Here is a 14243-nt window from a genome sequence, read left to right on the forward strand (position 1 = left end):
AGAAAAATGCTCTGATTCAATGTCTAATGTTCTCCACTTTACTACTTTAGCAATGTGATTGCTTATAAAAATATTTCTAAGGAAAGCATCATAATTGCTTAATAACTTTGATGAGAAACAGAAATTGGTGAAAAGCAAAAAGAAAAAAAAAATGCAATGCACAACAAAAATGATTTCATCTCCTCCTTTGTTAAGTCAGCCACAGAAAACTACATTTCCAACATTTAACATTTTTTCCTTTATACTGGGCCCTGATGACATCACAGGTCCGTTTAGATCTTTCTGGGCCTTGGACCTGTCGCAATCAGGTCCATTGGGAAAGCCCACTGGCCGCCTCATGCACTCATCTTTCCTTTTTTCCTCCATATAAACCTCTGCAATTCCTCCATTCCCTCCCATCTTACCTTACCATAACAAAAAGTTCCTTCTCTCTTTCACTCTCACTCTCACTTTTTTCTGTGCTTCTCTTTCTCTCTCTCCTTTCACGCCCTTCGAATAGTGTAGAGAGGAAAAAAGGTCTCAAAGATGAAACCAAAAGACGGGTTTTTTGCTGAAGGTATCACTGTTAGCATGAGTTGAACTTGCAGAATAAAATTTGCATCACCTAGAGTCATAGCTTGCACAGTTATCTTGAACCTTTTTAATATGTGTAATTTTTGTACTAGCTGAGCTTACGCTATATAAGATAATTATTCTGTGACTGACTGAACTATTTTACTTTATGGTAAACGGAGATATTCTCTTGTATTCTTTTAATTGTTTTATACTAACTTTTTTTCTCTCTTGGCTACTTTTTATCTAATCTAAAGCTGGCTTCTGCTTCTGCCTCTGCCATTCTTCTTCATTATTCTCTGCACTAATTAAGAGCATGATACATGATGCAGGTCCATATAAGGGGTTTCTCATCATGCACGTGACTAGCAGCAAGGTGGCCATGGTCAACCCTCTGAGAATTGGGAGGTGTGACCGAAAAGAAGCCATTAGTGGCTCTGAAATTGGAGCTGACAATTCTCCTGGAGTGCTGCCAGTAGCAGCAGCAGGAGCTTCATTCTAATCTGGTGCTATCCTATCTGAGCTTTTTACTTCCTTCTATCATCTTTCTTCACCATCTAGTTTCTACCACACTTCTTTGTTTTTTCTTGAACTCTTCTTGACCTTGTAAGACCTTTTCTTGACCTTGTAAGACCTCACACCCTATATGTTTTCTTTGTTTTTGCTTTTGTGGAAGACCCTATATCAGAATCCACTGATATAGAGTTTCATCTCCTTCTTTCCCCGTTGCCACCCAACTCATCTTCTCCTTCCTTGTCTATCCCTCCTGAGCTGTTACAATTTTATCCTACCATCATGATGCAACCAGTAATATCATGCCATGGCTTCAAACAAAATACCTTACCTTAGAACCTCCTTCGGTGGGGTTCTTCAAATCTGCTAGCTACTCGGAGAGCATGGCTTCCAAAAGCACAATCTGGCGTAGTTTATTTTGCTGTTCTTTTATTTGCGAGAGATCAATGTAGCTTGTACTATGTGCAGCAGCAGCAGCAGCTAGCATGCTTGGTCGTGGTCCTTAAGGTAGGTATGTATGTATGGTAAGTTGTAAAGATTGGCCATAGTGAATAAATCAATGTTGCTTGTATTCTGAGGAATTCAAAAACCTTCTGTGTAATATTCTGTTAAGGCAATCAATTTCGCTTGTATCATTGTGTGCAGAATATTTATGCTGTTGCAGACATCTGTTTCGTTGTTTTATATGTTGTTTGGCTGAGAAAGTGTGCAACTGCATACATATTCTTTTAGATCTAAGCAAGGGTCTCCCTCGTGACTGCTCCAATGTACAAATATCCGCTGTATTATTGGAGTTATCTCTTTCTCTCTCTCTCTCTGAAATTCAGAAGCTCTGTGCCTTTTTGATAAAAGAAAAGAAAAAAAGAGGCTAAAAATGAAATCCGAGCTCAGCCTCATAACTACAATACAATAAAGCTGATTGCTGTTTATAGTTTTTTTTACCTCCCCCAACATAATCATAGAGCTTCACCCAAAGAGCATTGAATTAGTAAATGGTGAAAGAAGCAAACAAAAACCCAGAATGAAGTAGAGAGAGAAAGAGAGAGAGATAATTCCCTGATCTTTCCCTATCTTGTTGATTTGTTTTCTTCTTTTATGCAAGACAAGTAAGATAAATGTCATGAGTAAGCTCAATTTGGCACTACATGTGTGCTAGGCTGCTAGAGCCCCATCTCTCCATCCAATGCATAGGACTGAAACCCATTAAAGTCACACTCCCTCCCTCCATTTGAATCATATCAAGTAGAAGAATTTGAAACACCCTTCTCTTACTTGGTACTGGTCCTTTCTTTCTCTCTTTTTCTTTTTCTAGTGTAATATGAAATGCAAATGTTCAATTATCTTCTGCACCAGCAAGTGTGAAAATGTGATAACTTTGGTAGCAAGTGAGATGACAGCAAATTTGACGCAGAAAACGCAATTTCCCTTTCGCTCTCTTGATTTGGAAGGGTGCTTCAGCCATTCCTTTCACATGGCAGGGGAAGGACAAGCACTTTGGGATAGAATACAACCTGAGCCCATAAGGAATATCACACACCCCAATGTTTTTGATGGGGCTGCCACACACCTACCACCCTCAAATAGTGAAGAATAATATCTCTCAAATTACCACTTTCTCCTCCACTTCATTTTCTGCACAGCAAAATATCAAACATGTCGGCATCATAAAAAAAAAAAACAAGAGGGTGGGGTGGAATTGATGTGTTTTTAACCATATTCCATTTCAGATGCCTAACACATTGTTTCCATCAATCACCGGCACGTGGTAGCCCAACCTAATAGCGTAGACAAAGATTTTTCTCTGTATACATACTGTATGCAGTATATTCCAAAACGGATGCATAAAATTTTGTGTATTGACACGATTTGTGTGATGGTTATGCAAGTCTAGGGAAAGAAGAAAAAAATAAAGAAAGAAAGAGAGAAATCGTGACGCATCAACTACGGAAAACCTTTTGCATACAAATTCAATTCAACTGCATACCTTCTTGACTTTAATAATATATTCTGGTTTTTCAGGTTTTTAATCACAGATGTACTGCATCAACTTTCATGCACTGCTATACTTTTTTTATTTTTTCTCGATTTTACTAATTGAAACGTAGCCGCTACAGCGTCCATAATTTAAAAATGAGCTTAAATGGGAATTTTCTGTATATAGGCCTGTGGGTGTAGAAGTAGAGTGGAAAAATAGTATGCAGCAATAAATGAGATTTATGAAGTATTAATTCTGACATAGAAGTGAGGAAGCATTCTACTTGTATAAAAGGCAGATGAGGAAAATGAATGTGAAGATAAAATGTTGATTGAATGTGATGGAATGAATGAAAGGTTTGACTGGGATGGATTATATGGAAGTGTGGAAGGTAAAGAAGCCAGTAAAGGGATAAGAAAAAGGGTTTGTATACATTTTTTATGTGCCTAAAAGGGATCAAAGGTAGGTGACTTGTGGCACAAAATGATGATGTCTATGAATGGACATTGAAAAGTTAAATGCCTTTCCCTAGGGTATGAGTTAGTAACTATTTACCCTCACCCCACCAATGGGACCCTGTTTTTCTTTTTTGTGTTTCTAATTTGTGGTAACGAGAGAGAACGACAACATAAAGGCTGAGTTTGAATTAAGTTACAGTGATAATATGCTTCACGTATTCCTTTTGAGGTGATTTGGCATTAGGTACTACCACCCTTGGCCCCATCTTGGTCAAGCCTTTTTCCACCTTTAGGTTACATGCGAACATGGCTCCTTCATTACCTCTTACTTTTTCCTCAACATCATTCCATTCATGACCCTTTCCAAACTAAGGGAATGACATCTCAATAATGCCTTCATGGAAAAAACATACGCCTCAATTAATTAATAATTTCATTCAATTCAATGTTTCTTTTCCGGCAACTGAGACAGTGTATCACTGAGGCTATACCAAATTTAACATACTTAAACAATTCCCAGTTGTGCAGTTAGTAGGACTACAAACTAATTATTACATTTGTAGCATGTCAAGGAGGCAGTGAGTGTGATTTTATTTTTGTTAAATAATTACATGACAGTGCATTAGTGATGCAATGTTTCAAGATTTTTCATTCTTAAAGATGGGTTAGGTTGATGGTGAATTCACTGAACTCAACATTGATAAGCTTGTGCAAAACCGTACACAAAGTGGTCACTAGAAGAAAGTACCTCTCAAGATTGCTCAGTGCAAGATACTTTTATAGATTACAATTACATAATTCAAATTGCATTTACATCTTACTAAATCTAAAATTCAGTTTTCAAATTACTTAATTTAATCTAAAATACATTTTTAGACTACTTAGTTCAGAACACATATGATGTAATCTAACCTATTTTCTATCCATACATAATTTAATCTTTTTCCATATCTATAAAGGTGCAAGAAAAAACTATGGGGTGTTGAAAGAAAGAGGCTAAAATTATATTCAAACCTTTTTGGCCCAACACAAGATGACCTTGACCCTTATGAGGTTTCTGTGTAATGGGTTAGGTAATCCATTTGTTCACATCGAGTATCATCTTTAAGCAGTGTACAATAGTCCCTTCACATATTATTTCGTGGAGCAGAACAATGACAAAACAATCACATGGTGAAATATCATTCCTTAAGCATGAGTCTCAGCAATTTTAAGACATACAAATTTTCTGAAATTTTAAAATTAAAAAAAAATAGTTTGAAAAAAAAAAGTATGCATTAAGCAAAATAAAAATTCACATGTTATTCTAATCTTAAAATAAAACTTGTTTAGCCCAATCATTCTTAAAATAAAACTTGCTTAGCCTAATTATTTGGTTAACACATGTTATTGTAAGTACGATTCTTAACTTTTTGTTACAAGATACATGCCATGTTCCACTTTTTCCATCAAAATTTGGAGAAACCTTTTGATATTTGTTTCTCCAAAAATTGTTTTTTAATTTATGCAAGATCACATTTTAGCTTATGGATAACTGTGTTTTTTTTAGTTAGAGAAATGGAGTCATTTTGTTTCTGTGAGGTCAATTTTTGACTGAAACATTTTTCTATTTATAACTCTAGTTTTCTTCCTAAGTGAGTTTGTGGATGCTCTTTATATATATTATTTGGTTTGTTTTTTTTTGAATTGTTCTTTAGTTACTAAATACCAGAACCATAATTAAGATTTCCAGAGAAAATCTCTTCAAGAAGCTACGGAACAATAGTGTTAGAGTCTAAACCTTACACATTGCTCAAGATAATGCTAGTCTGAAAAAAAAAACAACTTTTTGCAGTTTGTGAACAAGCTGCAAATCATATATTACTATAATCAAGAAGACAATAACTTGCTATCCATGCCTAAACAAGTGATACAAAACAATGGCTTACCAAATGAAGCATCACAGCCCAATACATCATTAAATGTTTCATCGGAATGTTTTTTTAAGGACAAGAGATTCTTAAGATGGACTCACACTGTAAATTCACACTCTAACTGAAAAAAAAAAAAACTAAACAAATTAGTATACTTAAGCAAAACATGGAATACCTTAGCTAGTAGAGAGAAAGAAAATTACTTTATAAATAATTTTCATAGTGTTTTTTTTTTAATTTAAAAAATAATTGGTATTTATGGGTGACCATAACCAGCAAAGCTTGGGCCTCAGTTGTCCAATTTGATGTGGAACGACCAGTCACCTGTTAAAAAGTGGTGGAGGGCTAACATTTTGATGTGTTACTCCAAAGCTCCACAAAAGAAATTATTATTCTTATTTTAAAAATATTAATTATTGTGTATCATTTAATGAATTTGACCTTTCAATAACTTTAACTGTGTAATTTTAGTTTATATATTAAACTTATATACATTCAATTCTCAATCATTTTATATCGTTTTGCTTTTTGTTGTCATTTTTCCATCGATCTCTTCTTCCATTACTTGTATCAAAAGATCTACTTTTTAAGTTTCTCACAATCTATTTTTCGGCGCAACAAATGTTAGGAATTCAAATGTGAGTCTAAGTCCTACATTTATTAGAAATGAGAAAGTGGAGCACTATATAAGAATAAAAAGCTCATTGTCTTAAGATTTTGGGTTAAGAATAGTGTCAATACCTTATGTTGTTGGATTCAAGTCTTATTGGTATTGTATTTTTTTAGTAAAACCGTCCTCTATAAACCTAACAACAAAAAGGTTGGTAATTTTTAATTTGATTTTAATATTAATTTTTTTTATAAATTTAACTTGACAACAGAATACAGAGAACCACATCTCTTCTTCTTCTTCTTTCTCACCAAAACTCTATCATCTTATCATCTTTCTCTTGTTACTCACATGTTTCATCCGAGATATAGAATTTAAAAAGATTAAATTTGTATAATAATATTGTATTGTTTGATGGAATACACAAATTAGTGTTTGATATTGTTATATTGTTTGTCTTGACGTGTAAAAAACAAAGCAATGGATGCATTGTACAAACATCAATTAAAAAAATATCATGTTACATCTGTTATAAACCACTATCAAAATACATATAGAGAGATATTGCATCACTTGTAGAATACAAATAATGTATAAAATGCAAATATTAACTCGGTTATGCCATATATAATTAATGTAGAAAGGGCTTCACAATATTTCATTTGTTAATTGACATATTATGTCTACTTTTCACATTGGTTATAATCAATGTAAAAAAATTTATTTACATATGGTTGCCATCTATATCAATTTTACAACTAATAACATTTGAAAGGGAAAAATATAATACAAAATGAAATTCGAAAGGATAATAAAAGGGAAAAATATAATAAAATGAAAATAAGTGTGATATAATTTTAAAATGATAATATAAAATTAAATTTGAAAGAGAAAAAGGAAAAAAATAAATTTAACATATTTATAAGATTTTGTAGGGTAGTAATTGTATTAAAGATACATACACAATAATAATAAAAAAATGTCTTTTATGATAGCAGTGTGAAAGCACGCCCATGCACTAGTCTCGCTCAAGTTAAAAGTGCTAGAAATTCTTGTCTGAGCGAGAGTTCGAACAATGAGCATTGTTGGTTTCTACGAGTTCTCACTTAAACGACACCTTCTCGTCTAAGCGAGATTACTCGTCACTCAAAACAAAAGCTCGTTGCTTGAGCGACGATTTAATAGGTTATATATTTTTTCATATATGGTTATGATTATAGTCATGGGCATGGTTATAGAGAGATTATGATTCTATAGTTATATGACATTAGTCTTACACATATAAGACCTTGGACACCACTTTAACCCCAAAATCTTAAGGCAATGTTGTTATGGGTCTTTATTCTTATATAGTGTTTTACTTTGTTTTTTCTATCCAATGTGGGACTTTTTTGACTCACACTTGGACTATTCCCAACACGATTCAAGTAGGAACTAGCGACGAGTTTCTGCTATTCTCGCAGGCAAAGGTCACTCGCGTGGGCGAAAATAGTAGGTTCCTCTCCTTGCTCGCGCATGCAACATCATATATCAACCAAAAAAACAACAACATGTTTTCACACAATCAACAGTATCATCAAGAACACAAGACAGATCCAAAAACAATCCAAACATTTAAAAACATGCAAAACCCTAGCTTCCCTTACCTGCACAAATACTAGCCAACCAAAACAGGCACCCAAAGAAAAGCACCACAGTTCCAAAAACGAACTTAACAACTGTAAATTATGAACGGAAGGACGAGAATAAAACTTTAGGAACAAACCCAAGACAAAACCAAAGTAATTGAGCTGGAAGAAGAGTAAAAGGAAAGGTTGAGCTTAACTTACATGGAGAAGGAGTTGTTTAGTTATCTCGGAGGAGAACTTTCAACAAGCTCAAAGGGAACTTGCAAGTGCCCGAGAAAAAAGGATGAGGTGGTTCAGCTTTGGGAGACAGAATGAGAATTAGTGATTTAAAAAAGGGGTTATGGAGAACTTAGTGTAATCTAATTATTATATTGATTAATTTTTTTATCTATAAATTATTTATTATTTAATTTTTCTTGTGTAGTATATATTAAATATAAAGTTATAAAAAGTGTTTACTTAACTATATAATTCCATATAAAGAACCCCGATTCATGCAGTTAATTCAATTTTAACTATTCACACAATTTTAATTGTTTTTATTTTAAATATAGTAATTTTCAAGATATAATAAAAGAACTAAATATCAATATATAAATAAATATTATTTGCGATAGACTTAATAAATTTAGAGATTTATCTTAATAATTTAAAAAATGAAATATATTATTATAAAAGTTAAAACCCCAATCCAATCCAATTGAAGAATAAATATATAGTTGTTTTAATGTACAAGATTTAACACATTGCAGTATAATAAGAAAATCGATTTTAGTTTTAATGTGATAGTAAACCAAATAAGGGTTGATTGAATAATAAAACATAAATAGCATTTGAGATTATCCTGAAAATGGAGTTCTCCCGCACTCTGATCTTTCACACGACACCTTTCTTCCTTATAAATATCCCATACAGTTGTTAGACTTTTCTTACCTTCTTTCCCTTCATCATCATCTTTCTAAATCTCCTTTTCTCATACCATTTTCTGCATTTCTCTATAGGATTAGGATCAGATATGGTGCTGCTTTCCCCAATTTCAATAAGAACTGAGAAGATTTTACCCATTCACCTTCCCGTTGTGGACTTATCCACAGAAAGATCAATGCTAAGAAAACTGATAGTGAAAGCTTGTGAGGAGTACGGTTTCTTCAACGTCATCAACCATGGCGTTCCTTGCGACACTGTAGCCAAAATGGAAGAAGCAGCTTTTGATTTCTTCGCCAGACCACTGCCCCAGAAGAAACAGCTTCCCCTTTATGGCTGCAAGAACATTGGCTTCAATGGAGACATGGGTGAGATTGAGTACCTTCTCCTCAGTGCTTCTCCTCCCTCCATTGCTCACTTCAACAACGTCTCCAATGTCCCCTCCAACTTCAGGTACCTCCATTCTCATCTTCACCAAATACTGCATGCTTCAGCTTCGTTAATGTATCATCACCAATTCAGGAGATGAATTCTGTGATAATGCTTTTTGTTTTATTTTATTTTCGGTACATGCCACTTTGTGTGATGATGTGTGTGTGGCGAAAAGATCGACAAGATCTGGTGAATAAGAAAAGTAACAGTCGAGGAGTGACAAGGTCATGACTCATGACTATGTAAGAAACCATTAACCATCTATACACACGTCTCTCTTTACATAATCATCTAATAAAAAATAATAATTTTTGTTAGTAATGATATTTTGACATTACCCTTTTTTTTCTATTATATGATATTATTTTTTATTATTATTAATATTTTTTTCTAAAAATATAAAACTTAATTTTTGTTAAAATTATTTTATCTTTTTGAAAATTGTCAAATGATATTAAAGAATTTTTTTATTTTTTTAATAAGTGAAATTCATACACATGCAAGATTTACATCAGAAATATCAACGTGAGTATAATTTTAAAACAATAAGAATAAAAAAAAAAAAAGAGAAAACCTACACGACGTAGCATCAGAGTGACCAGATAAATTCTTATTTGTTGTTGATATGGACCAGGCTAGCTAGTAAGTTCTTGCCAGCTTAAGTAGTGACCACCTTAATAATTATAATGTCTGGTTTAAAGAATTAATTGTTATAAATCCCTTATCACATTAAAAAAAAAATATAATATTAAAAAAGTATAATTTTATTTTAATTTTACTTCTCTCTGTATATTTATTACATTTACTGTTGTTATTTTATTATTATATTTTTATTTGTATTGTTTCCATGCAAAATGGAACGTAGGATCTATTATTTTGGTGGGTTGAAATTACGTACGTTGCTATGAGTTGTATCTGAGCAACACCAACAGGAAGGGAGAGAGAATGTGTGTTGTGTTTGTGTTTGAAGGCTATTCCCATCTGTGACTGATGGCACTGTGCCAACCATTTTTTTTAGAACACCACGTTGCAAGTGGTCCTTTAGATCTGTGTTATCACAAAATTTCACTTCTCCCTCCCTCTATTTTCAAATAAATCATTTTTATTTTCCATCTTTAAACCAAACAATATGGAATAGTAATGAGGATAACTTTTATTATCTATTTTAACTTTTTGAATTTATGTAACTGCATGAAGAAATAAAATAAAACTATGTTAATTACGATTGTGAAATAGAGATCGGTTTAATTAATATACGTAAGTTATTATTTGGATGGAGAAAAAAAGAAATACAGCATAAGAGGAATAAAAAAAAATGTATCGTTTGGATGGATATGTACATAGAAATAACAAGAGGCTGAAATTTTTGTCTCTACTAGGACATAGGTGAAAAGGACAGAAAAGTTATATACATTTTTTTAAAATAAATAAAAGGTAATTACTTATTTCATAATGTTTTCTTTCAAGATAGTTTTTTATATGTTTCCAATGATGTAAAAATTACCATTTAATGTTTTAGGAAAATAAAACAAAAAAGTGAAATGAGAGACATAACTTCTCATCGGTTTATTACTAATGAAGAAAAAGTGTTATTTTTGCTAAGTTTAATGAAAATGTAATTTTTATTTTCTATTTTCTATAATAAATAATAGGATTTACTTTTCATTCTTTATCTCTATTTTATTTCATTTCATTTCGCCACATATGAACAAATGGTGAGAAAGGGGAATTTTTTATGTGGTCCAAAACAATTAATCTGAATCTCCATATAAAAAATCATTTTCTTATATTTTTTATATTAGTATTTTTTTTTAAAATACAGTTAAGTGTTTGTTATTAAACACTTTAAAGTTGTGCCCAATTTTTGGTATAAGTATCAATGAATTCATTTTAAACACGTGTGAATTAAATAAATGTTAATCGAACACGTGTCGTGTCTATAGACAAAAGATAAAAAGTCTTAATTTGTTTGTTGTATTAAGAAAATAAAACTAGGTGAATAATATTTTAGCAATTTAAAGCAGTTAATAAAATATATCATGACCAGTTTCCTTTTAAAAGGAACTATTTAAAAACGTCCAATTATAATAAAACTCATCATGCAATAAGATCTTTATTTATTTGACCTTTCGTACTGCATAAAACAGACAACACAGATGGTCTTGTTCTCTCAACACCAATGCATGCTTTGAGAAGATTCAGTCCTTTGCCACATAAATAACACCATTGCTTCAAGAATGCCATGAATGAAAATGCTATTATTGATGTCATAAAGATAAGGAAGAAAAAAAAACAGGAAAGTACCGTTTTTTTCTTTGAATCTACTTTAATTCCAATTTTAGAATCTTTGTTAAGTTTGTCAAAAGATAATTTTCCTTATAAAAAAAGTATGTAAGAATAAAAATAGTGTTAAAAGGTTTGTAAATTGGAATGCACGTGAGATTTGAAGTCATTCGTGTAGCACATGGGAGTGTGGAAAAGGAGTAGGTACTCCTAGGAGGTGGGATAATATGTCAGAGACTCACTTTACCTCTTTCTACTCTTCAAACTTTAATGACATTCCTGTCTTTGTCATGTCAACACTCATCACTGATGCGTGCTTGAGATTTATTTACTCATCATTATGATTAATTTGGGAAAAAGGGCGCAATCAAATTGGAAAGCTCAGAAAAAGTTCTGCGTTTCAGATGAATCTCAAATAAATCTACAACGACCAATCAAATCAAAACCAAAAGGTGAGACTTCGAATTCAAAATCAAATTCCCAAATTGTTATGAACAAAAACCTTGTTTGACAACTATTTTTCTTACCCAAACAACCAATCTCACAAGGGAAACATATAAAGCGTATGGTGTCAGTGTAGTGTCAGTATGGTGTTTGATGAAAAGCCTGTGTGGTACTTGTTGAATTGGCATTGATATAGGTGTTTTTAGGGTTTGAGTGTGTGTGACTGTGGGATTGTACATGATGACAGCTGTAGTGTGAGTGCATACACTGATGGAGTTCGGGAGCTGGCATGTGAGATTTTGGAGCTAATGGCAGAGGGTCTGGGGGTTCCGGATACATGGTTTTTGAGCAGGTTGATCAGGGATGTTGATAGTGACTCAGTGCTGAGGTTCAATCACTACCCACCTATACTTAACAGAGACTGCAAGGATAAGGACAAGTCTCCCTCCCACACCCACACCAAGGTTGGCTTTGGGGAGCATTCTGACCCTCAGATTCTCACCATCCTCAGATCCAACGACGTGGGTGGCCTCCAAATCTCTCTTCAAGATGGGGTGTGGAACCCAGTTGCTCCTGACCCCTCAGCTTTCTGTGTTAATGTGGGTGATCTCTTGCAGGTATATGTCTTCACATCTTTTTTTCTTTTCAGCCCCACAACCTGGTTTCATTTTCCTCAGCACAACACAATACTCAGCCTACCAATCCTGGGGGGCCTTTGCTTTTTCTTCGGCTGCCTTCGCTCTAACACCTCGCACATGGGACTGCCAAACAAATTAATACACATCTCCATCTATATTAACCCTTCCATCTTCATATATAAACATTTACTGTGAGAAACAAAAACGTATATACACACGCGCACACAACAACAACAACATGTAATGGTAATGTAATGTAACATAGTACATGCTAATGGATTTGGAAATTTGGATATCCCACTTTCCCTTGACCCGATTGTGATCAAACAGAAAAGGGTATACTTAGACACATCAGATGTCATGTCACACACGACAACCAACATGTTAGTTATGTACAACATCTTAAGAACTGGAAGGAATGAATACTAACGATGGAGATGTAGGTTAAGGTTTGCTGACGAATTAGCTTTCGGTTTTGTGTGCAAGAGGTGGTACAAAAACGGGAAGTGAATGATTTTATGTGTATTGATGTGTTGTGCTGTGTTGGATGTGTTAAGGTTATGACAAATGGAAGATTTGTGAGCGTGAGACACAGGGCTGTCACAAACTCACACAAGTCTAGAATGTCGGTGGCGTATTTTGGGGGTCCACCACTTGATGCATGCATTGTTGCTCCCTCAGTTATGGTTACGCCTCAGAGGCCCTCCCTCTTCAAACCCTTCACTTGGGCTGAATACAAGAAAGTCACCTACTCAATGAGGCTGGGAGAACGCCGCATTGACCTTTTCAGGAACTGCACGCAACTGGAGTAATACCTTTCGTTCTTCCACACTCAAAACTACACTTCGTAAGAGCAATACCACTTTGTAAAGGTTTTTCCTCCCTTTACGTTTTGGTTCGGTGTCCATTCTTGTTGTAATGGTGTTTCTTATGTGCTTTGCCAAAATGTGCCACCAAATTTTGCATTGCGTCAAACTCTGCAAATTAACTTTATATGGAAAAGTAATTAAAGAGAAAAAATTTATGTTGATGGAGTACTAACATTGGGTGCCATTAACTACTGTTGTTGCTTCTTAACTCAAACAAATCTGTGTTTGAAATTCTGTTGTGTTCAGGTGGTTTCGTTGTTGTGATTATCAGGGACTTCCGTTTATTGAATGGGTATTATAACTTTCATTAGATTTCGTTTGTATATGCTATTTTTCTTTTCTTTTTATCATACTGTTTTATTACATTTACGTACCAACCTTTTTCGTCTTCTTCACATTCATAACAAAAAATATTTAGTTATGCAGTACTGATTAATTTTTGTACGATAAATTATTAACTTTGTTTTTATTAAATAAAGAATCTAATTATGCGTACAAAATAATACTTTACCAGCCTCGTAAATAACTATATTAATATAATAATATAAAATAATAATTGATTATGATTAATTGTTAATTTGATTATATAATTAAATTGGTTGGTTATATTAGTTTAAATATTATATTAAATTATTTTTAGAAATTGTGACTTGTCTTTAATCTAAATTATATACTTTATGAAAGTCATAGAAAATCTTTTTGGTAAGTCACATTTTTCATATGATAAATGACATTATACAATGAACTATAATATAATTTTGTATATATATTTTCTGAAAAAATGTTTTATATAATTTTTATATAATATATTTTAAACATAATTTTTAAAAATAGTATAAGAATGAAACTTGTATTTAACTCTTTATATTATTACTTTACTTTTATATGTACTATTTTCTTCGGTGATACTAAAAAAAACGAAAATTATTACATTAAAATATTAGTTTTGAAGTCAAACTGTTATTATGCAATTTTTACCTCGTTTCTTTAAGATTAGATACCTT

General features: G+C 32.9%; 1 protein-coding gene and 1 long non-coding RNA gene across 2 annotated transcripts; both read left to right on the forward strand.

Moving 5' to 3' along the window:
* The first annotated feature begins 360 nt into the window (after positions 1-360).
* LOC114186892 lies at positions 361-3092 on the forward strand. Its single transcript, XR_003605167.1, has 3 exons — positions 361-556; positions 885-2340; positions 2477-3092. It is a non-coding gene; the product is annotated as an uncharacterized LOC114186892 (long non-coding RNA).
* A 5496-nt stretch (positions 3093-8588) lies between these two features.
* Positions 8589-13526, forward strand: LOC114186891 (gibberellin 2-beta-dioxygenase 2-like). Its single transcript, XM_028074963.1, has 3 exons — positions 8589-9026; positions 11980-12349; positions 12928-13526. The coding sequence occupies exons 1-3, from the start codon at positions 8665-8667 to the stop codon at positions 13180-13182; spliced, it is 987 nt and encodes a 328-aa protein (XP_027930764.1). The 5' UTR covers positions 8589-8664; the 3' UTR covers positions 13183-13526.
* Positions 13527-14243: the final 717 nt, after the last annotated feature.

The sequence above is a fragment of the Vigna unguiculata genome, chromosome 6 (genome assembly GCF_004118075.2).
Source record: "Vigna unguiculata cultivar IT97K-499-35 chromosome 6, ASM411807v1, whole genome shotgun sequence".
Taxonomy (NCBI): domain Eukaryota; kingdom Viridiplantae; phylum Streptophyta; class Magnoliopsida; order Fabales; family Fabaceae; genus Vigna; species Vigna unguiculata.